Raw genomic sequence first — 25,128 nt, 5'->3', positions numbered from 1 at the left:
CGCACTATAATTCGCGTGTTACCCGCACCCAGAGTTTAGCTCCAAATTTTCTGTATATGTTGCGCGCGTTATACGTACAAACTGTGAAAAAAATAAAAGCTTAAAAGAAAACTGTGTATTGCTCTAAGCCGCCTTCCTTGCATTATCGTCATGCAGTTCCATGAAGCCAACTTGCACACTGAAATTTGCATCGAAAATAAGGTAAATCCTTTAAAAGCTTTATATCAAACTATACGATATATTGAACTGATTCGTCTTATTTAACGAGTTTGATCTATGCGGATTCTACTGTATTCAAAGCTTCTTAAAGGTAAGCCTTATGTGTTCTAGTTCCTGTGCTGTCCCATAAATGTCGTCAAAGAAAAAAAGATTAACAGCTCCCGTTCTAACTATCGAGTCGTTAATTAAACTCGTGCCTCATTATGGTGAGATACCTCTTTGAAATTGCCATTGAGATTCAAAGTATCATGTATAAGCAAGTGGGACTGAAGCGTACTACCACTCTGGCTGTGCAGAGCAAGAGCCTGCTGGGCGACTCTTCGGTGCTCTTCTCGCCGCCGTCCATTATCCGGGAGGCACTGGCCGAAGTGCCGCTTCCCAACTCAGTGCCCACTCGGCCCAAGGTGAGGCCAGCAGACTGGATGGGTGGGGTTACGTGCTTCCAGTGAGCTGTTCTCTGTTGTGTACAGCCCAAGCCGGTCCAGCACGGTCTGCTCACCTTTCGCACCCAGCACACGGAAAGCACGCCTTCGTCACGGAGGCTCCGCCAGGTAGCACCTGCACTGCATGCTGCCTGCTCACTAGTTACGTGCACTGCACCCATGCACCAATCCAATGTGACGATCCAGTTGGTTGTGTTTTCAGTGTAAGCAAAGAGACTATGTATCCACTGTTGTGGATTTTGTCGTGGCATAGGCTGAAAATGGTTCTACGGACTGCTTGCTGCTGCGTGTAGCATTGCCAGTGCACATGCTGTGCTTAGATGAAATAAGCCTTCTCACTGCCCTTGAAGCAAAAATGTCGGTGCTCACTTTGTTTGAATTCAGATACATTTGATTTATCGAAGAGGTACGGAAGTAATCTTTGTTTGAGAAATTTTCCATAAAAAGTACAGTCGAACCCACTTATAATGACCCCACGTATAACTATCTATCGGTTATAACGACCATATTTGGGTGCACTTACGATTTTCCAATGCTAACCATTGAAGCTGCTTCCACATATAGCGAACATTTTTCAAAGCCTCCTACTTTTACAACGAACACTTGAGACACGGTTGCGGTAAAAATATGGCGCATACGAAGCGAAAAAAAGTTAAAACAGGCCTTCTAAAGCGTGAGAGGAGCGCGTGCTCGTGTGTGCCCCGCTCCAGTTTACTCGCGCCTAAGATATCCCTGATCGGCGAGCACCGCATGCAGATTTCGGACGCTGTCAGCGAGGTCGCTCACTTTCTAGCCTTTTCTTCAGTGGCAGAATGGCAGTGAGGAAAAAAAATAAAAAAGGAGGCAGCATATGATACCTTGCATTCAGCTTTCGCATGTAACCTTTCCTGACGGTGTTCTCTGCAGCTACAACAGCCTACGATGAACCAAACAATGCCTTGGAACGCAAGAAGGCATAAATGCAAGAAACTCGTCGACGCCTCAATGTGCCGCAAAAGGTCGTCCGTCTTTTCGGTAACTGCAAGACCGGTCGATCGATGATAACGATTTCCGCGCGATTGCGGCGATGCCTTCGCAGTTAAGCATTAGAAAAGTCGATGAACGTGCAATTGTGACTTATAGCTGATAATCTTATATCACAGTCATGTGTAGATATCTGCTCGGGCTGCGCGTGTACCGTACACCGTACACTGTGCGGATTGACGGCGATATGAGCGCGCCATGCTGCCGTTCGCAAGTTCGCCGCCGCCGCGTCGTGCGAGAACGCTTCAAAGTGCGCGTCGCTTTGTAGAAACGAAAGTAGCTCGCTTTTGTAGAGCGGCGCGGCCACCGAGAAACGTCGATGCACTGACAGCGATCGTATACTGCGTGTTTGACTAGGTGACAACTCAAGTGCACCGCGCATCGTCAGGCAGGGCCGCGAGAGCATCGCGGAGACGTAGAGTGTGCGTTGCTTGCAAAATGCTTGTTTTCGCCGCGTTGAACGAACAGGCTGCTCGCCAAACCCGTGCACGGTCTGGAGTGAAGCAGGCACGAAGAACGTACAAACGCGCGCATACGGCATACAGCAAGCTGGCCCGGCAATGACTCCGCGAGCCGAGTAGGCGACGCGCTGCACGCAATTAGCCAGAAATGATCGGCTCCACATGGCAGTACCGTGCTTCGGTGAAACGATGTCAGTTCATTGCAAAGGCGGCTAATTCACTCGTGAGCACGTAGCGGCCGTCGCTTCACGACGTGAAAAGGCTTAGCTTGTCACCGGAGGGGTTCGGTGCACTTTAATAAAAGTGCACAGAAAAAAAAAAACGGCTTGGCCGCTAAGGGCATGTTTTTAAAGGCGAGTCTATATACAACGAACTACTGATATAGCGACCACTTTTTGCGATACTTTCGAGTTTGTTATAAGCGGGTTCGACTGTATTGCCAGCTGCAACTAACTTCTGCGTCCTACATTGTCTATATATCGCATGAAAAATATTTCCGGAACTGTCAGAGTGTCAACGAGTGTTATTTGCACCACTGGCTTGGCACAGCAGAAAACCACATTCACACTTGCCTCGCATTTAACACAGAAAAACCGAACAAAGGTACAGCTCAGACCACTTATAACGTAACCGCTTACAGTGCAGTACCGGCTATAATGGGGTTTTTTCTGACTCCCGTTTACCCTCCCATAGAACTCCATGTATACGCATACTGCTTATTGTGCAGTCCCCCGAGATGAAAGACCGGTTATAATGCGGCTGCCGGAATGTTCTCAGAGATGCGAGGGAGCGAGCGTGCTTCTCAGTGGAGACGCGCCGGCGGGGGAGAGAGCGGCGACAGCGTTACGAAGGAGGAGCGGACGCGGAACGAACGAACAAGGAGCGGGGAGAGAAAAAAAAGGGGATGGCGGTGGGGGACAGCAGCCCGGCGCGGGTGCGTGGTGTGAGGAGGGGGAGCGGTTGCGTGGCCGACGAAGAAGCCTTTGCCCCCTTGACATGCGCGCTTTGCCCCGGCCGCATGACATGCGCGCTCCGCTACATACGGGCGCCCGCGTCCGCATCAAGAGCGCGTTACCGCTATTTGTCTCCGTCGGGAAAATAGTTGCTTCGTTGTAGAGCACAGATATCGCGTGTGTAACCGCGATTCCCCCGCAAGTAACAATGCTTTGAGACGCGATTGAGCTTTCGCCTTTGCCACCAACAGGCAAACTTACAATCTTGAGAGACCTTTTCAGGATAGTTTCCACAGGCTGTTCTCCTGACCGCAAACCGAAACTGCGTTTCACGCGTGATGCCCTCGGTTTAGCTCGCGAGCGCGATCTCTTCTACGCCCAATCTCCGTGTTGCCTAGGGCAAGCTTCTCGCGGCGGCATGCCAAGTTGCAACGCGCATGCTAGGCCTAACGAGCGCCAGCTGCCATGTCGGCAGCCGCAGACTACAGAAGTTGCGGTTTGGTGCCGAGTCAATGAAACATTTTGCAGTTGTTGCATTTAGAAGGGGTGACTTACTACTTTAACGAAAACGCGGGTGCGTATGTGAAACACTCGAGTGGTGGTTTGTGGTCGCCACCGTTTTCGACATGGCGCACGCGCAGTGTGCTACCAGCAGTGACTTCCCGTGACGGCGCATTTTTTCCGCGTTCGTTATATCGGCACCGCAGATCCGCGGACACTAACCGTTCAACATTTCCAAATGTAAGCACATATGCACACTTACGTCCCAGTCCGCATGCCTCGATAGTCGGAATCGCGCGCCTACCCATTGGTCATTGCACACGTGCAACCTTTCAAAAATGTTGTTTTGGTTATAGTGCAGTACCGCTTATAGTGCGGATATTCGCGACTCCGGCGACTTACGTTATAAGCGGTCTATGCTGTACAACTGTTTCATCCCTCGCAAGAACACATTCTACACGAGATGTCAGAAGCTTCGTGAATGTCTCTCTTCAAGACCTGAGTATTTTAGAGGAGCACAAGACCCGTATTATTATTTATGATTTTACATGAAACAGGAGCCCTTGCCTTGTGTGGCGCTTACCAGTGCTTTGAAGGCACCAATTCAAAAAGTAGTCCTAAAGAGAAATCAAATTTCATCGACCACTGACAACTTCGGCTTGGTGTGGACCACCAAAAAGTCTGTCCAATTGAGTGTCCGATACGTTTGATTGTTCATAAAATAAGAACTGCATTTGGAAAGTTGCCAAATCAAAGTTTGCCAAAACATTTGTGTGTGCCAATATGCTTGCCTCTGATCTGGTCAGTTTGTATTCGAACCATTTGCATGTTGTTACAAATAGGAGAGTTCATGCACAAACCAGTGTTCTTAACCTAGAGAAGAAGCCTACCAAGCTTGCAAGTCTGCCACAAAGGTGAAAGCTTACGTCGCGAAGACTTTACATTTGCCGAATACCGCCTTCACTGATGGTCACAGGTCGGCAAGAAATGTGGAGCTCACTCAGACTGACTCATAAAATATATTTTGCCCTAAAAGCTCACTCAGACTCACGAAAATTTTACTCATCTGGACTCGCTCGCATTCAAACTCACCAAAACATTACTCACTCGGACTCCTCAGACTGACGCCTTGATCTGAGCCTGACTCATGAGTCCATTAGCGTATATTTAACTTTTACGATGGTAGCGTCAATGCTCGTTTAACACCAAAATCTCACATAATTGGTACTCTACTTGGCGCCTTTTAATCTTGTAACTTCAAATTTGAGTTATCGATGGTTGTAATCCAGTAAGTACACTTTTATTGAAAGAGATAAGATGACTTACGCGGTAAATAAAGTTTTTCCAATCCTAAATAAAGTTTTTCCAATCCAATCCAAACTTACGTGAGATATCTTTATCAACAATTTCCCGTGAAAGGTTTTGCCGGAGGTGAGTTAAAAGAGCCCCCCCTCCGTAACTCGTGCTTCTGATAAATAAATATGGCGATGGCATATGAAAGCTAGTGCTTTGAAGTTTATGTGTCAGTAGCTGCGAGTATAAACGTGAGCCGACATAAGACTGACAGTAATGCTGAAGTCGAGTAAATTGGACCATATGTCTACAAAAAATGTGGAGCTCACTCAGACTCACTCAAGAAATATATTTCGCGTTTTGGGCTCACTCCAATTCAGACTCGCCAATATTTTCCTCTTCCGGAGTCACTTGGACTCAGACTCACGAAAATTTTCCTCAACCGGACTCACTTGGACTCAAACTCACGAAAACATTACTCACCCGGACTCACTCAGACTCAAGACTCACGGCTCAATGTGAGTCTGAGTGAGTGGACTCATGAGTGAGTTTGCCGACCTATGCTGATGGTGGAATTGAGGTTGTATGTGCAATATTTGCACTCTACGACGACGCAACTGCTGTTTTCCGGACAAAAGACCGAAAAGCCGAACAGTGGTACCGTGCACTTGATGCAGATGCGGGGGCCCGTTTGGTGCGGAGCACGCGGCAAGCGGCCGGAGCAAAGGCTTCTCCGGTGCCTAGACAACCCTGCCTCACACTGCTCCCGCAACACATGCCCCCCCTCCCCGTTCCTCGTTAGTGTGCTCCGTCTCTCCTTCTCCGTAGCACCGCCTCACTCTCTCTCTTTGGTTGGCATACCTCCGTTGAGAAGCGCGGTTGCTACCTCGCTTATCTGAGCCACATTATACAGTCGAACCTCGTTAATACGTACCCGCTTTAAGCGTACTAACGGTTAAAACGTAGTTGCGACGAATCCCCGACCGAGTCTCATAGAGCCTAATGCATTCGCTGACCGCATAAGCCGTAGTGCTTCACCCTACGCCTACCGGTTAGTGCGTACCCTGCGTACCGCGATAACGTTTTGTCCCATAAAATCTTACTGCGCTGCTAAACTTCCCGACGCCACAATGTGCCGCCAAAGGTTTTCAGTCTTTTCGAGAAGTGCGTAGATCGGTCTATCACAGATTCCGACTTCCGCGCGATTGCGGCGATGCCTTTGCGGGTAAGCATCGGGAAAGAACGAAGGTAAGGCGGCGGCCACCGACGAACGCGCCAGCATGACTTATCGCCGACAACCTTATCACAATAAGTATCTTCAGATATCTGCTTGGGTACGCGTGCGGCGCAGCACTACTTTAAGCCTACTGCACGCATTTAATAGGCGACAACCTGGACGCGCTGGGCCGCCGATCGCTGCCGCCTCGTTGTGCGGGGCCGTGTTCAAGCGCGCGCCGCTTTGTAGAAACGAAAGCAGCTCGCCGTTGCGGAGTTGAGCGTTGCTGGTCGTGGGTGACGAGAAACCTCTTTGCATAGACGCTATCACGCTAAACGCACGCGTACGGTACAGCAAGCGTAGCGCTGTTGTAACTATACTGCACGCTTTCATTGGGCGACCACGCTTCCGTTCGCTGCCAGGACCGCTAGAGCGTCGCGGAGTGCGCATCGCTTGCAGGAAGTTCGTCATCGCCGCGTTAACCGAACAAGCTCATCTGTGCGCATCGCCGCATCTGTGCACGGTCTGGAGCGAAGTGGGTACGAAGAACACTCCCACGACAAATGCGCGCGTGCGGTACAGCAAGCGGCCCGGCGGCCCGGCAGTAACGCCGTGAGCCGAGAAGGCGACGCGCTGCACGCAACTAGCCAGGAGACGATTGGCTCCACGCAGCCGTACCGCGTTTCACTGGAACTGTGTCAGTTTTCATTTAGTAGCAGATCGCGGTACAGACGCACACACATATACCGCGGAAAGCCGACACTGTCCGTTCTGTCGCTATGTTGGTTGGTCACTGCGTATACCGGACCCTGTAATAGTTACGAAATGCTCCTTGGCGTCGCCACCGCGCGCTATCGGCACTATCAGACGGTCCGTGCGAGAGTACCAGAACCTTTTCTGCAGTTTGGGAAAAAGAAAGAAAAAGCTTTGCAGTGGGTACTTTAGGCAATATTTGCTGTGGCACTGTATTTATTTCTTTGCTGGCGGCGATGGCGTATGCGAGGAGATGCAAATTTTTACTTGGTGGTTAATGCGTACTACCGTTTAGTGCGTAGTTATGCGGCGTTCCCGGCAGGTACGCATTAACGAGGTTCCACTGTAACCGGCTTTTCATCTCGGGGGCGGGGGGCTGTGCATTAAGTGGTATGCGTACATGGACGATAAAATTTATGGAACGATAAACGGGAATAAGAAAAGACATACTATAGCTGATCCTGCCCTATAAGCAATTACGCTATAAGTAGCCCGAGCTGTACGTGCATGGAATGTTATGGAATGCTGCTAAGTTCTGCCTTATTTAGCTGTTGCTTACGCACTGTTGCCACACTCGGGCAAGAGGGTGTTAAAAAGACAAACTCAGTTTGAGCTACTTGGGTTCGTGTTTTTTAGGCATGATAACTGTAAGGTTGGACATGCCGTTCACTTACACGTGCTACACTCTGTTGTGCTTCAAAAATCTAGAGTAGTACTACAAAACTGACACTAGTGTGTGCACCCCTTCTGTTGCACCAAGAGCACTGCTGCCACGAGCACTTTCACAGTCCTGCATGCACAGTTCCTCAGTGGCTTGTAATCAATGAACAAAGATTGCCAAGGAAGAAGCAGCCATCTGTGGACGAGCACCGAGAATCGTGCACAATTTGCCACCTCCACTCGCTCTATAAACTTCCTATCTGTGCTTAGCAAGGTACTGGGAAGTATTGTGCTGACCACTAGAGTGTGTTAGAGCAATGTTTTAAGGCAACACTGCAGTAGTGAGGTGTATGTAACTGCAAGCCACATGCTTAAAAAAATGCTGAACTGTAGAGGAGGCGGTAACCCGTGCCTTTTTGCCACGCCAGTTGGACAAGTTCAGTGCCCTGGTGTGCGGAAAGACGCGGGACCAGCTGGAGCTGACGCAGCAGGCCCGCCAGTGGATGATGAGCCTCAAGCCTCGCTCACTGAACCTCTGAACGCGTGCACAATCCCTTCCGTAGCGGTACGTGCACCACCTGCTGCATGCGTGGCACCTTTGCATGGCACCTTTGCTCTCTTGGCACCCCTGGTGGCTGGCTGCGTCCCCTTACCCGGTTTATCGTTGTAAGCAACTGTAAACTGGGCTTTCAGCCTGCATTCTTATTCAGAATTTCAAGTTGCAGCCTCTAAGCCCCTCCCATCAACCACCATTCTTCTGACATGCTTTGTGTGACATACCGTTGTGTTGTCTACTCCAAGAATTCGCATGTGCCGGACTCACACTGCACCTCTGGCACAAAATGGTGCACCGAAAGTGTCATTTGCACATGTCTTCACTCTTGCACCTGCAGAAATTTTATTGGTGATGTGCGTATAAAAACGCAATATTTGGAAGAGTTTTTTGAAAATCCCTGTGGCCTGGATGCTTAGGGGCAAATGACATCAGTTCTGGCAATTCCTTGGTTTGGGTACCTTTGAAGTCTGTCAGTGTGGAAATTTGGACTTGCCATTTTTCAGGTTTTCAGCGTACTGCAGTGACGTGGATAAGAGGAACAAGACGTGCAAACTGTTACTCGCAACAATTTTTCTTGCTGAGAAAGAATGGACACTCCCCACATTTAACGACACTGGCACATGGAAGGAACATTGAAAGATGGCAACCAACACCAGGCATTCTCACTGAGCATGCACAGGAATTTCATTTTTTTCTTAGACTAGACAATGACAACTTACTTGAATGTTGCCGAATGCCTCCGAGTGAGTGCTTTAAGGGGGGACATGGCACTTGAAAAAAAGTGTTTCATTTCTTGATCGATTTTGATGAAACTTCCAGAGTTTATGCATATTTGTGTGCTAATTTTAAACATGCAATTATTTTTCTAGTATGATGTGTACTTTTTACAATACAGAATATTTCATGTGCCTTTTGGGGAGCAAGATTTTTTCTAAACTGAGTTAGCGACAAAGTAAATCAGCATATCATGATAATCTGCAATTGGAACTGTGTGCAGTGCAACAAAAATGGATGTTCTAAACGCATTAGAACAAAAGTTATGGTATGTTGAACATTCACGAGTGAAATTCTAGCTTGAAATTGACTCACTCGCGAATGTTCAACATACCATAACTTTTGTTCAAATTGGTTTAGACCATCCATTTTTGTTGCACTGCACACATTTCTGATTGCAGATTATCGTGATATGCTGATTTACTTTGTAAGGCAATCAGTTTGGAAATAATCTTGCTCCCCAAAAGGCACATGAAATATTTTGTATTTTAAAAAGTCCTCAATATACTACAAAAGTAATTGCATATTTGAAATCAGCACACAAATATAAAGTTGCCAAGTTTCATCAAAATCGATCAAAAAATAAAGAAAAATTTTTAAGAGCAGTGTCCCCCCTTAAACAGTTTGATGCATTAATTTTCTTCTTCAGCGATGTCAAAGTGGATGATACGACCACACCGGTGACAATGAGGTGCAAGGAAACCTGGCAGAGACTACACTGGGGTGTTTCCTACGCCTCTCATTCGTGCAGCTGCCAGCTTGTTATTACCGTGAAATGCTGTGGATGGTGTCGCTACTAACGGCATTTGGTTAACAGCATTAATGGCTCGTGGTGAACAGCTCACTATACAGTAAACTCTCAGTAAACGGAAATCTTTTAAACGGAACTGCTGCTTAAGGGGGGACGCGGCTTTCGTATTGCGAAAAATGGCAAAAAAATCGATTTTCTGAAAATCAAATTTTCAGTTTCTGGAACCTTTTTTCTATCTGATTCCAAAATATCTAAACTGAAAACCACCCAGAAGTGCTTCGAAAAATTTGTTTTGCCCTCCGAGGTGGCGAAAATTATTGTGGAAATAGCAAAAAAACAGCGATTTTCAAAAAATTGTAGCTCCGCGATGACGCGACCACGAACCAACTTTTTGGGCTTGTCGGAAAGGGCATTTCTCCGTGTTCAAATTCCCCGCTTCAGCGGGCTCCTCCATTCAGAAAGAAGCGCACAAAAAGCAAACACTTGAGAGTCGTTCCGAGGCCTCCGATTGGCCGCGTCCGCCATGTTGCCCCAGCTCGCCTCGCCATTGGTCCGATGCTCGCTCCGGGCGATCGTCGTCTGCGTGTCGCGAGTTCACGGCTGTCGAGAATCGCGCTACTTCGTGACACGTTCGCAATAGTTCTGTGTTCACGGCTCGACAATCACTTAAGATATAATTACGCTTTAGTTTGGAGCTGCAAGAGGAAGTTCGATCTGATTACGATGGTGCGCCGCGCTCCTTGCGAACATCGCAAACGCGCGTCTCAGACCGACTCTAGCGTTGACTTCAGCGTCGGATTCGCGGTTAGATGTTCTGTTTATCAGCACTTCTGACATCGTGACGAAGGCGATCGCGGGACGACTCTTTTTACTCACGACCACGCATTACGCACTTTGAAGCAACGGGCACCACGGCCTGCGCACCTACTGCTCGGAGTCGTCACTAGGCCTAACTCCGCTCACGGCGCCGTTTGGCGAGACGAACCTCGAACTTTGCGGGCAACAACAACGCGATAGCGTGCTCTCGGCTATGTGCTTCTTCGCAAGCGAAGAAGCACATCGCTCGCCGGCACTTCGGAACCGCGGATGGGCATTTTACGCATCGGCAGTGAACTCAACAGCCAAGCTCGATCGTCAGACCCCACGGCCACGGACTGCTCGGAGCAGCGGTAGCAATTTCGCGCGTCGGCACCCGAAAATGCGATACAAAGTATACTGCGCGCAGATTTTTCAGCAAGCACATCACGTGCCGGCCAACGGTGCCGGCTCCACGGACCCCGCGGCCGAGCACTTCGCGGTCAGAGTGCTATCAATAAGCACTAGTGATGTAATTTAGACGTGCTTGGAGCCGTGCTTGATATCGCCGCAGGCGTTTATGGATGTTCTGAAACAATGAAAGCCTCGTAGACTAGCGTCGCCGCGGTCGGCTGAATGATAATACGTTTCATACGCGAGAGCGGGAAAAGACCGTGTAGGAAGCAGGGGGACGAATTTTTATCTGCCCGACTCGCGTCACTGAATAAACTGCTCAAAAATCCCTGTGCCACTAATGTCTTGGCCATAACTGTTTGCTATTTGGAACGAAGGCATCGGCTATCATGGTGTGAGCCATTTTCTCTCACAACAAACCTTTCTCTTTTATAAAAATTATTCTATGATTAATTGTAATCAATAAGCAAGACCTAATTATGCTAATGACAGCATAAATACAAGAAATATGTGTAATTATTTCAGTATATGGCCTTATTAGATTGCAATATCTTCTTTTCTGTCTTGTCTGTCACATCACTCCTTCATACAGAGAACTTGGTTTGAAATCCATACTGGTTTTTTTTAGATCAAAAAAAAAGAAGGAGGTTATGAAAAAAGAACAAAGGCACACTGCAGAAAGGCCACATGTCCAAGAAGTGAAACATCATAAAAAAAAAACCAAAGATCACTATCTTTAGGTGTTTTAGAGAAGGCCAAACTTTAAACGCCGTTTTCTCAATACTGTTTTTTTGGCATCTTGCTCAGCTTGTGGAGCAGATATCTTGGCAACTACTACACAGATTTTGATTCCGTTTTTTCTTTTTCAATCCTTGAAGTCTTGTTGACAGGATGACATTATTCTTTACCTTGCTTAGGGCCTAGTTTTTTTTGTAAGTGATAATTAGTGCGTGAGAAGTTCTGATGCAATACATGAAGCTGATGTGGATGTTATTTGTAAAAAAACTAAAAGAATAGACAATTTTTAATAATGTCATCCTGTGTAGAGCTCTTTTGAGTAAACATCAAAACCACTTGGACTTTCCTGGCATGTTTTGTTACAATGCTAGGCTTTTCACCAGCAGACTATGTCATCAGATCATGTAACATAGTGTAATTTGAAAACTACTCGAGATATCGCAATGAAACTTTATATATAGCTATTCGAGGCACTCTTCAGTATGCCTGCCAAATTTCATTACTCTAGGTCAACAAACAAAAAAGTTTTTTTCGATCGCCACCTCCCCCCTTAAATGGAACAACTGCCTCTAATATGATTGGCTTCACACTTGGGTTCTGCACCTCTGTTCACCTCTCAGTAAACGGAACTCCTGTTATGGAACATATTTGCCTGCTCCCTTCAGGTTTCGTTTAATAGGAGTCTACTTTATTTGGAAGCTGACCTTTCAAATGAATTCCCATTTACTTGCTGTAAATATGTTCATTTCTTACGAATTTCAGAACACTGAATGTTTCAGAATGTAACATGTAGAATTTTATCACCCTGTATCTTCAAACACTCCAAAATAACTAATTTCAAACGTTAAAAAATTAGTGCTGTGCAAATAGCAAAATTTTGGGTTTGAATTGAACCAAATATTTTAAATGTACTGAGTTGTCACAAATTGTCGGAACATTTCGAGAACATCTTTTGCCCTTGTCATAACCATAGGTCGGCAAAAAATGTGGAGCTCACTCAGACTCACTCATGAAACATATTTTGCCCTTAGAGCTCACTCGGACTCAGACTCGCGAAAATTTTCCTCAACCGGACTCACTCGGACTCAGACTCACTGAAAATTTTCTCAGCCGGACTCACTTGAACTCAAACTCACGAAATTATTACTTTCTCGGACTCACTCAGACTTACGGCTCTGTCTGAGTCTGAGTGAGTCGACTCATGAGTCTGTTAGCGTATAGTTCGTTTTATCGACTATGGTGTGAATGCTCTTTCACACCAATATCTCGCATAATTTGTGCTCTACTTGGCACCTTTTCATCTTGTACCTTCAAAATATGAGTTATCGGTGGTTGCAATCCAGTAAGGACATTTTTATTGAAAGGGATGACTCAGACGAAATATTTTTATCAAGAACATCCTGTGAAAGAGTTTTCGGGGGCAGGTCAAGGCACCCCCCCCCCCCCACCTCTGATCAATAAATATAGTGTATGAACTCTGGGGCTTTGAAGTATGTGTGAGTCGACGGGACCATAAACGTGAGCCGACATAAGGCTGATAGTAAAGCTGAAGTGGTGTAGATAGAACGATAGGTCGGCAAAAAGGTGTGGAGCTCACTCAGGCTCACTCAAGACATATTTTGTGCTTAGAGCTCACTCGGACTCAGACTCACCAAAGTTCTCCTCAACCGGACTCACTCGGGCTCAGACTCACTAAAAATTTTCTGAACCGGACTCAGTCAGACTAAAGTTCACCAAAATATTACTCACCCGGACTCACTCAGCCTCACGGCTCGATCTGAGTGAGTGAGTCGACTCATGAGTGAGTTTGCCGACCTATGGTCATAACACGTGAAATCTCACAGGATTCTCTCCAGTTGAACAGTAAATGCATGTGCATTCAGTAACGCATTTAATTAGAAGCATGGATGTGCATTCTTCATTCCTAGTGCCTCTTCTGCTGCCATCTCAAATTTTTGTCCGGTTGAGTAAGGGCCCCCCTCCAAATCATGTCCGATTATCTTCCACCATATGGGGGGGGGGGGCACACACGCTTGCTCGGGATTTTATGGTAGTATTTCACCTTACGTCACCCACATCACTATGCAACAGCTAGCAGCACAGTTTTGTTTTCACGCAGCGAACAGTGCGCTGCCACCAGGTCTACAGGTTACCGTATTTACTCGAATCTAACGCGCACTTTTTTTTCGGTAAAACGAGTCCAAAAATCGCATGCGCGTTAGAATCGAGTACCGAAAAAAAAAAAATTCGCTTATCATATTGCCATCGGCATTTCAAAATGGCCGCCTCCTACGCGCGCCGCGCCTCGGCTATTTCTGCCATTGTTTCAGTTCGTACGTGTGCTGAGGAGTTTGCCATCCCGTTCTGCGTTCACATCGACGGCATGGAAGTGCCGGCTCCAAATACTTGACGAGAGCACCACGATGCCGCACTTAAAAGAAAAGTTATTACATGTGCAGAGAGGGACGGAAATCGAGCCGCATCGCAGTCGTTCGGAGTTCCGGAAACATGCGTGCGAGACTGGCGCAAACAGAAGCAGAAGATTTTTTACAGCAAAGCTTCACGAAAAGGTTTCAGTGGACCAAAGCAGGGCCGGTTTCCCGAAATCGAAGAGCGTTTACAGCGACAAGGAGTGGTCCGACAGCGACGAGGACTGATCCATTGCGTGACTTGTATCGCAGCCGTTGTGGTGACAGTTTTAGCGGCAAGGCCTGCTGTTTGACTTTGTTTTATTTTTTGAAACTTTAGTTCTTTAAAACCCAAATACCGTATTTACTCGATTCTACCGCGCCCTCGATTGTAACGCGCACCCGTTTTTCGCGACCAAAAAAAAAGTAATACATCGATTGTAACGCGCACCCATTTTTCGTGAGAGAAAAGAACAAAAAAAGTCCGTAGGAGTCAAACTTCGCACATTCAGAAGAACAAGTATTTGGGTTTTAAAGAACTAAAGTTTCAAAAAAGTAAAACACAAAGTCAAAAAGCGGGCTTTGCCGCTAAAGCTGTCACCACTACGGCGGCGATACGAGTCGTGTAATGAATCAGTCCTCGTCGCTGTCAACGCTCTCGGATTTCGGAAAACCGGCCCTGCTTTGGTCCACTGAAACCTTTTCGTGAAGCTTTGTTGTAAAAAATCTTCTGCTTCTGTTTGCACCAGTCTCGCAAGCACGTTTCGGGAACTCCGAACGACCGCGATGCGGCTCGATTTCCGTCCGTCTCTCTGCACATGTAATAACTATTCTTTTAAATGCGGCATCGTGGTACACTAGTCGAGTATTTCGAGTCGACACTTCCATGCCGTCGATGTGAACGCAGAACGGGATGACAATCTCCTCAGCACACGTACGAACTGAAACAAAAAATCACAGCACATCGACGGATTGAATGATGATGAGTGGGCGCAGCTGCGGAGGTTCATCGGTAAACCGTGAATCTTCCGTGAATTCTGCCCAGTACATCGTCACCGACGTGAGATCGGGCACGCTTATACTAAAGGTTCGATGAGAGTTATGACGACTTGCAGCTCACTTTAATTTTACATGTACGCTGTGAATTTTCATTGTTTAGAAAACCATTGCTTTAGAAAACATCTGGCGTCTTTCGTGAAGCAGCTGGCGTCTTTTCGTTTTGCTTTAGAAACATCTGGTGTCTTTTCGTTTTGCTTTTAGAAAACATCTGGCGTCTTTCGTTGGTTTATTTCATCAATCAACGGCGTTTTGAACAACATTTTTATTGTTTAATCATGCACAGGAGAAATCTCACCAGGCACTACCTTGGAGGTAAACAATGGCTGCTAATGGGAATGAGAGACAGAAGAAGTCGGCTTTTAGCTAACACTTACACTTCTACTTCAACTAACGTTTCCTACTGGAACGTGCCAATGGCTGCTAATGGGGAATGAGAGACAGAAGAATTAGGCTTTTAGTTAACGCGCACGCTGCGAATTTTTTATTGTTCAACAACGCACAGGAGAAATCTCCCACCGGCACCACCTTGGAGGTCAAGATCTGGTACTAGCGTTACGACTGGTTACGCACTACGAGGGACGAACGGGTGCCGCTTTAAGGAGCTTCGCCCCTAATAAGCAGAAATGGCCGAGGCGCGTAGGAGGCGGCCATTTTGAAATGCCGATGGCAATATGATAACCGAGTTTCTTCTTTTTTTTTTTTCTCGGTACTCGATTCTAACGCACATGCGATTTTTGGACTCGTTTTTACCGGAAAAAAGGTGCGCATTAGATTCGAGTAAATACGGTACTTATTCTTCGGAATGTGCGAAGGTTGACTCCTACGGACTTTTTTTGTTCGTTTCTCTCGCGAAACAATGGTGTGCGTTACAATCGATGTCTCTTTTTTTTTTTTTTTTGGTCGCGGAAAACGGGTGCACGTTACAATCGAGGGCGCAGTAGAATCGAGTAAATACGGTACTGTGCAAAAGGAATTGTTTTCTTTTTGGCCATGTATTGCACTACATTTTAACACCAAAGTGTTACTTGGCCAGGTTTGCGAAAGCGCACACTCGTCCGTTGTCCACAAAAGCCGTGCGCGGAAAACACGTGACCTCTCCCACCAGAACCGACGCCAGTGTCAACAACTGCTGCAGAAAGCACTCGCACCTGCAGAGTAGGAGAGGGGAATCCGCAGAGCAGACAAGGAACTCCCGACCCGAAGGGATCGTGCCCTTGTCCGCCACATCAGTTGGGCCTTCATACAAGTTGGAGGAGAGGTTGAGGAAATAGCGTCTTTCTCTTTCATGTGTAAAGTGTCGTTGACATCCCTTTGGTTGTTCCAAATCACGTAAACAATTGCAATTGGGCATCTGCATTGCTTCATTTTTTGTAAGGCAACCAGGCAACACGACACAGCAGCACCCCTCCAGTGCTTCACCAACCTAGCCAAAAGAAACGCTTTCACGTTCACATCTGAAAGATGCTTAGCGATCCTCTGCAACTTTTTTTCTGTGATTTCGTGTCAAAGTATTAAAAAAAATATTCGAGAAGTACTTTAAAAATATTAGATTCAATTCACACTCAAACTTGAATATTTGAATTCACTTCGTACTCAGAATTTTGCTATTTGCATCGTTTTATAAGAGGTCGATTTCAGGACCAAGTTGTGTAGGATTACATAACTGTGCCTCTGACTGCAGTGACATTGAGGTTCGGCACTTGCTCCACTTTTTGTTTGGGGGCTACATATGTGGCGAAGGGATCGAGATGCAATGTAGTTTTTGTGCTTTAATGAATCTGTTCTGCTGTGTTGGTGATGTGTGTCTCCATCTGTGCAGGTACTTTCTGCCGGAGTGACACACCCGCTTTTCTATCCCCAGCACCACCTGCAGAATTACGGTCACAACCAGGACCCCTTTGGTGGCGTCCAGCACTACTTTTAAACGGACATTGTCTATGGCATTTTATACTGTGTCACAAACCACCCAGCGTGGCAGCCTGCATGTCTGCAGAGCCCTTTTATGGCATTTTAGTCTCTTACGAAGCAGTATTTTTTTTGTACTCATGCACCACTGTTCTTTTTTATGTGCGATTGTAGCAGTGACCATGCCAAGCTTTCAAGGACAGTGGCTGCGGTGGACGATCTTTTTGATGGATTACCTTTGTAACTGCTTTTTATCCATGGGCATGGGACTTGCCCAGGCTTTTAACGGGGTCTCTTGTACAACGTTTTAGTATTTTCTTTCATGCCTTTAGGTCATGGGAATGCTAAGAGTTAATCATTTTTGTAAACTCCGTTCACATTCCTCTGCATTTATTGTCTTCGCGTCACCTCAACAATTAGACCTCGTCCTGTTTGCACATAGCCTATTTGCACATTACATAGTGTAATGTAATGTACAGTAAAACCTCATAACGTTTTGAAAAATTCATAAACAGGTGGTGTGCTGGAGTCAACGTTTCGACAAGTGGACTTGTCTTTTTCAAGGCTTTTGTGCTTTAATGAATCTGTTCTGCTATGTTGGTGGTTTGTGGCTCCATGTGTGCAGGTATTTTCTGCCGGAGTGACATACCCGCTTTTCTATCCCCAGCACCCACCTGCAGAATTACGGTCACAACCAGGACCCCTTTGGTGGCGTTCAGCACTTCTTTTAAACGGACTGTGTCTACGGCATTTTATATTACGTCACAAACTGTCACCCCCTTGAAGCACACCCCCTGTTTACGAATTTTTCATCACAAGCTTCCATCTTGCCCTGACTCCTTCCTTTTTTTTTTATTATTGTAACGTAGTCACATGTGCACAAAAATGTCTTTGTTAAACGTTAAAATTCGTTATAAACATATTTTAGTTAAGCTGTGTACGAACAACAACACAATTCCTCATTTACTTTGTTATAACCGAAAATTTGCTATATCAGTATTCATTATATTGAGGTTTGGCTGTAACACATCAAGCCCTTGATGCAAAAGAGGCAGTACTCACCTGAGATGTGCTGCTCCACAATTGGTCCATCGCCTTGAATTGCGCCTTTTTTTGCTGATGAGGCCGCCAAGTGTGTCACAGTACGTGTCATGACTATTTTAATGATAGCACCAATGTTTTATTCTCATTAGCGATTATTTCCAGCGAAGGTCAGCAGCTGTGAGCTATCAACTTATTTTAACTGTAGTCATCGCTCCTGCATAGAGGTTTTTACTTCCACCGAGGCAAAAATGATCGCCACTTCTTGTGGGGCTTGCATTTCTTTAGGCACCATACTGTCCTCGCTTGTACAAACATTCACTGGTGAAAGTATTCTTTGGCCAACCATTCTCAGTAATATGCAACTACCTCTATCACTCCAACCAGCTTTTTTGTTGTCTACCTCTTTTTCTCTTGATGGCCTCATTTACATTCGTTTGTCCCGAATGATCACTCCGTAAGCAGACTCATCATGTCATGATTATTAACCAAATATCGATTCTCAGGATGTGACAGAGCTGATGGAAACCTTATTTTTTTAGTTGTAGGCAGCAAATGGAAAGTGTGGACCATGTTCCATTTTGGAAACAGTCGCTTAGTTTTTGTCCTGTAAATATTGTCTCGGTCAGTTTTTTTTTAAAATAATTATTGTTGTTTACGCTAAGAAGGGTACAAGAGCACGTACGTGCCGAATTAACCAGATTCAAATATCTGTGATTCCCATACGGAACAAATCCCATGGCCTCAAATATATATGCCACTAACAAACTGCTTAGCTTCAGCACATGGAGAGATTAATGCCCTCCTAGTTTTTAAAGCGCTCAGTCTTTTAAATAGTTATGCAAGGCTTTAGAGAGCAACACTGCACAGTATACCAGAGCACTTCATTATGCATTTTGGAATTATTCTTGTATTCTAGAGTGGTGAAAGGTTTTATTCTGCACTTGTCTCGTTCTGTGTACTCACGCAAAGGCCACACCCTTCCTCTATTTGAGTCTCAATTTTCTTAAGTATGCGCTTGAGTTTGAAAAACCTTTGCCTCTGTATGCTACAATATGAAAAGTTAGTGTACGTCATTGTATTGACTAAGACCGCTGAGGAAACTGGCATTAGTGGCCTGTGGTGTGATCTGGTATTGCAGACGTCGTCATTTGGCATTAAAGGGGCCCTGCAACACTTTTTCAGCATGGTCGGAAAACGCTGCTCATCAGTATTCGAGGCTCCCATGAACATGTGAGCCAAACATTATAGTGCAGCACGTGGCCTGGGATTTACAATAAATTCTCGAAGTCAGCTGAAAAGCGCTTCTTCTCTTGATAAAAATGATGCTTACAGTGTCGCTGCCACTGGCCACGCCACTGGCTGATTTGAACACTCTGCTCGGTAGCTACTGTGGCCGTCGCGAAAAATCGTTACTAGCCCCCCGCGCGTGAACGATCGCACTGAAAGTACGTTGTGCGTTCAAAGAAAAAAAGAAAAAGTGTCAAGGTCACAAGGCGCGTGACGTATCTTCTATCCCGGTGCCACCCCTCCCTGCCTAGCTTCCAGCGCTTTCGTCAGGACGAGGAAAGAGATAGAAAGCAGTTACAGCGTGCGACAAATCTTCGTAACGCTGCTCGTACTAGACGGATTCCAAAAATGTTTGTGGTGGTCAATTCGCGAGGAAATAAGCTGCTCCTTTAATGATGCCATTTCATGGCTACTAGGAAAGTGCTGCAGGGCCCCCTTTAAGGGTAGTACGCAATTTGCCCTTCTGGGTTTTGATTGCAGCAGTTAGTTCTATTCAGCATTTAGGCACCATTCATTGCTTTTCAGATGGCCACTTAATATATTAATAAAAACTTAAACGCATTGAGCGTTAGTTTTCAGACAGTGTAGTATAGATTTTGTGACATGCATTGTGATTTATTTATGCACCTCAGTGAGTTGCAAACGTGAAACATTTTGCTTCTCTGAAGGAATACGAGGTTACCGCAGAGAAACGAGAAAATACGATGAGCTACGTGCTTCTCATGCAAGGAAGTTGTGTTAAGTTGTGATGCACAGTCGTCGGTATTCTTGAGTTCTTGAGCAGCATGGTTTGAGCTTGTGTTGCCAGCTGATGAGAACTTCTCTGTCTTTGCTGCAGCAGCATCAAAGCAAAAATCTTGGCGTGTGCCGCCATAATATTTATCTCTGCATTTATTTAGAGCATTTATTGCCCTTCCACCAACGTGCTTGCTTTGGGCAATCGTTGATGTTGGGACCTTATTTCATCGTTTAGTTGAATGACTGTGAGGGACCGCTGCCAGGCAGCGACCAATGCAGTGTTTTGGGTGAAGCCGTTAAAAGAGAACACAATTGTACTTGCTAGGGTGTGGGCCAAAGAAATGTGTGTCCTGGTGTTGTTAGCACTGCTATTATAACTGATTATTGTGAGTGTATTATTATTGCATTTCGTTGTGTACATAAGAGGCCTTTCTTTGCTATTGATTAGAGATATATTAGGGAGCAAGAAAATGTGGGAGAGTAGTTTATATAGTATCGTCACGTCTCAATTACCTATAGTATGCTTTTGCTTACAAAAATAAAAGAATTGAGAAAATGCTTTGTCGTTGCCTGCTTCAACATTCACAGGAAGTGTTGCCCTTACCATCTTGTCTTGAGTGAAGCCTGCTACACTATGGAAGCAGTTTATCATAACAGGCAGGACACATACACGTCCGGGGAAGTGAAAAGCATCTTTTCAAGGCCCTTGAAGGTCCTGAAATTGTAGTTCTGCCTTGAAAATCCTTAAATTTCGTGAGTATAATCCGTGATGAAAGGGGCTTCTAAGCCACTTCTACAGGGGGTCAGTGTGTGCCTGGAAAACCCAAATTTCGGAAACAATGATACTCTGGCGTAACACATCTGAAGGAGATTACAAAAGATTTTTATAATATTGGTGTGCAATTAATATCACCAATGTAAACCAAACGCAGTATGTGTATGTCGCTGCATGACTTTCTGCTGTTTGTATGCTTCACCGCACTGCATGCCTGTGTTGGATACTAAAGCAATGTGATCATTAAAGGGGCCATGACACGGTCGCCCAAAGATTTGTGGTTTTCAGCGGAAAACTAGAAGTAGAGGGTCTATTATGCCTATAGAGATTTCAAAAGTGGACCGTGAAAGAATATTTCAGTGCAAAACAAGCCCTAGAATTCGCCGGCTGTAAACCCCGCCCACCGCCGGCAACCGCCATTTTACCATGGTGCGCGTGACGTCAGGTGCAGCAGGGAACGGCAACGTTTATAGAACCAGGTCAGTTGCAAAACTTAGCAATGTTGCGCGGCGCCGCCGCCATCAGCGACAGATGTGGCGCTGCTGTCGCAAGAGGATTCACTCACTCCGCTCTCTTCAGCCGGCGTTTCGGCGCCTCGCGTCAGTATCAGTGGAGGCTGCTTTCTGCGCGAACAGCTTGGCGTTTTCTGTTGTGCTTCGGATATGCTGTGTGTCTTCACCGTGCCGACATGTTCTCTTCCGAGACACTCCGACATTTCTTTTGTGCCTAGGGTTACCAACTCTTCAATGAAGGGAGTCGGGAAGGGAGGGGGGGGGGGGGTTGTCAATTGTTTCGGCCTCTTCAGCTGGCTACGTGCTGCTCGCGACACTTCCTCTTGCTGGAGAATGTATCCGTAAAAGTTGTCGCGTTTCACACAGAAGTTCAGACAAAGTAACTGAAGCCCTTCGCAGCCACCGCTAGCCACCGCAACATTGCTTCGTGCGTGCTATTCGTGAGAACTTTGTGTTCTGGAGCGTGACGCGCGTTGTCGGGCGTGCGTTGGATCACATAAAAAGTTCTAACTGGACGGTACGGAATAAATCCGGGACATATAGCTGTCCCGACAGGGACGGCTCGCAACGCTGTATAAAAAGTCGGGACAGTCCCGCGAAATACGAGACGGTTGGTAACCTACTTGTACCCCGCGTGACCTTGACCAGCGAGCGACGTGGGATCGCGCCATTCCTCGTATGGACAAGAAACTGTCCGACATATCACTTGTATGTGATATGCACATTCATGAGGAAGACATCCTGAAGAATTTCACTCACACGGTCAACGATAAGAATTAAGGTTGAAATCGCCAGCGGAAAGGAGCCTCGTCGAAGATTGCGTCCCAAACATATTGCCGAACTTGCCTTGATTTGAGTGAATCTAAAAACTGTGCTGTAAATAATTTTTTACAGTTAATTAGAGCTGTCTTGATAAGGTTTAATGCCTGAGACTGTAAATAAGTTGTGCCGTTTGTGTGCATCACACCATACATGCAATATCTGAAAAATTGTTTCTCTGCATTGCGTGCGAAAAATAAATACAATTTTTCTTTCTGTAGCAGGACTGAAATTGTGGCGTGCAGTACACACACGGCGATTTTACCACCCAATAATTACAAGTAACGACAGCCGCGGTACAGAGTGAAATCTCCTCACTTCAAAAAAGTGAAAGTGAAGAATTATCGAAAAAAAATAGCGCGAAAAACTACGGAGCACCAGAGAAAGGATTACACAAACAACAGCGCTGACTTACAACAAAGATTTATTCGTTAACACCATGCAATACTTGCGCAGTCCAAAACGAAAAGATATAAGTACCAACACGCCCAAGAATCCGCTGTAGCTAAATAATTACGCTACGAGAATGCGCCATATAGTTAATTTCTTATAGGGTAATGGACAGACTCGTATGCTATGCTATCAAGCGTCAGTTATCTTGGACAGTCTTGGAAGCCATAGCTTTACTGACTTTGCCTTACCGCTACTAAATATTACTCAGTTTTACATTGCAGTGCAACGAAAAATCACGATAATAACCGAGCTCTTTCTGAACGGCTGCCCCGGCGTTTGCCACGCAGACTACGCTTTTTCGTCTGCTAGCGGAAGCTTGTTGCGCCGCCAGCGCCACCAAACCGGGAGCTGTCCCGGCGCCGCGCGACGGGTTGGCTGACGTGGGGAGTTTTGCAACTTACCTGGTTCTATAAACGTTGGGGAACGGAGCCGTCGTCTTCTACCAAAGTTTCAATCGGTGCAAATCGTTCAAATTCAGTGCCAAGCTGAAGAAAGCTAAAATATCTCGATATTACGTGCAGCTGATCACGGAACAATATCGTTCGCCGCAGTGCAGACGCTTGCTCAGCTAGGTGCTTGTTACGTCATGGCTCGCGAGTGCACCAGTGTTGCCTGACTCTCGGGCCGCGACCAAATACGCTAACAGCTTATTTGTGAATGCGCAAGGATTAATCCACATAACACAGACTATGATCGAAAATGGGGTGTCATGGCCCCTTTAAGGAGTGCAAGTAAGACCCTTTGTTTTGATGCACACAAGTTAGTTGGGTACAACTTTAGAAGACTGCAGCGTTGCCTCCTCAAAAGTGGATGCACACAAGCGGCGTGCACCAATGGGCATGCACTCCAGACTGAGGTTCACTTTTGAGGAGTGTTGCCTTCCATTATGATACGGTGCGGAGCAAGGGGTATTTGTCGGACCCGCGATGACGACAGGAAACAGTCCTAGGTATTCCTTCAGAAGGCATCGGAGCTGTTGCTGTTGGCGAGCGGGAAGGCTTGGGTTTAGGTCGAAGGATGGCTAAGGCATTGAGATCGTCGTTGTAGCTTCGTCAGAATCTGAAAAGGCAAACGCATCCCTGACGGCCAAGATTTCTTCGATGTACGCAATCGTAGTGCCCCTGCGGTCCAGATCTCTGTACGTTCCCAAGCAGTCCTAACTTTCTTCAACTGTGCGGCGAAGGGCCCACTGACGACGGAATAGTAGGCTCCAGTATCGACGAGAGCTGTGACACTGTGGCCGTCACTGAGAACGTGGAAGTCGCTAGTTTGTCGCCTAGCGTTGCGGTTAGATGGCGGTGTCGGATCAAGGCTACGTCGGTTTGTACCGCTGCTTCGACGTTGCGTTGTCGGGTCTTCGGGCTGCGATGTTTCGACGTCAGGGCTCCAGTCGGCTTGCAGCGTGTTGTTTAGATTTCTTCCGGCGGCGGCAGCAGCGGATCTTCGGTATTTCGTCGTACAGCAACCGCACCTGCATCGCTTGCTGCCCTTAGTTTTCCGGATACGGGCTAGGTGACCGGCCCCGGCTTGGGCTTGTGTACGGTCGGCGTTGGGGAGAGATGTAGCTGATGTAGCTGATGTAGCGGCCTGGCGACGGCGGTCGGGAAGGTCCTCGGGGGACCCATTTCGCTCCTGCAAGGTAGTCGGCGATGTCGCGTGGTCGTTCACCTCGCTCTGGACACGGTGCGTTGAAGGCGAAGCCGCGTAGTGCTATCTGGCGGTACTGGCAACGACGGTAGGTATGGCTGGCTTCCCCGCATTGGTAGCAGAGCGATGGTCAGGGGCGTGCCAAACGTCGGGTTTTCCTAGGGTTGTACAGTGCTGGCCGAAAGGCGGACGGTAGGGCGGCGGCGTGTGCGTGGTGGAGGAGAATGACGGTGGGCTGCAGCAGCATAGCTCATAGCTTGCGGCTGCGGATCTGCTAGCGGAGGAGCGCCCAGGGATTGCTGGATCTCCCGACGCACGACGCCAGCGATGAAATCCATTTGAGGTTACAATAAAGGAATTTTTCGCAGCTCCTCTTGTACGACTGCTCTGGTCGTCTCACGCAGGTCGGCGGTTCCTAGCGCTTGAACGTCGGCGTCGCTTGTGGCCAAGAAGCTGCGGTTGTATTGCCGCGTTCACATCTCAATCGTTTTCTCGATTGTCGAAGCCTCCGAAGCAAATTCAGCGACCGTCTTCGGCGGGTTCCTTATCAATCCAGCGAAGAGTTGTTGTTTTACACCCCGCATGAGGAACCCGACTTTATTCTCTTCGGGCACGCTTTGGTTCGCGTGTCCAAACAGGCGATTCATCTCTTCCGTGTAGATGGCAATGTTTTCATTGGGCAGCTGCACATGGGTCTCCAGCATAGCTGCAGCCCGTTCCTTGCGGACCACGCTTATGAACGTGCTTAGGAACGCCGTCCGAAAGAGATCCCAGGTTTGTAGCGTGGATTCTCGGTTGTCGAACCACGTCCTCGCGGCGTCTTCTAGGTAGAAGTAGACGTAACGCAGTTTTTCTTCGGAGTCCCAGTTGAAGGTGGCGACTCGGTCGTACGTCTCCAGCCAGCATTTTGGCTCTTCAATCGACGATCCAC

The 25,128-nt window shown here is 46.9% G+C and overlaps 1 protein-coding gene across 1 annotated transcript in view; it reads left to right on the top strand.

The window, feature by feature from the left end:
- The window catches only part of LOC119406058 (myb-related protein B), a 167,586-nt gene extending 147,036 nt beyond the window's left edge, over positions 1-20,550 (top strand). Inside the window, exons 16-19 of the mRNA XM_037672903.2 lie at positions 516-623; positions 690-770; positions 7,951-8,087; positions 16,837-20,550. Of these exons, the coding sequence (XP_037528831.1) occupies positions 516-623; positions 690-770; positions 7,951-8,061 (300 nt within the window). The 3' untranslated portion in view covers positions 8,062-8,087; positions 16,837-20,550. The remainder of the gene's footprint in view (positions 1-515; positions 624-689; positions 771-7,950; positions 8,088-16,836) is intronic.
- The last annotated feature ends 4,578 nt before the right edge of the window (positions 20,551-25,128 follow it).

The sequence above is a fragment of the Rhipicephalus sanguineus genome, chromosome 9 (assembly GCF_013339695.2).
Source record: "Rhipicephalus sanguineus isolate Rsan-2018 chromosome 9, BIME_Rsan_1.4, whole genome shotgun sequence".
NCBI lineage: Eukaryota > Metazoa > Arthropoda > Arachnida > Ixodida > Ixodidae > Rhipicephalus > Rhipicephalus sanguineus.
Note: the sequence above shows the minus strand (reverse complement) of the source record. Positions and strands in the feature narration are given on the sequence as shown.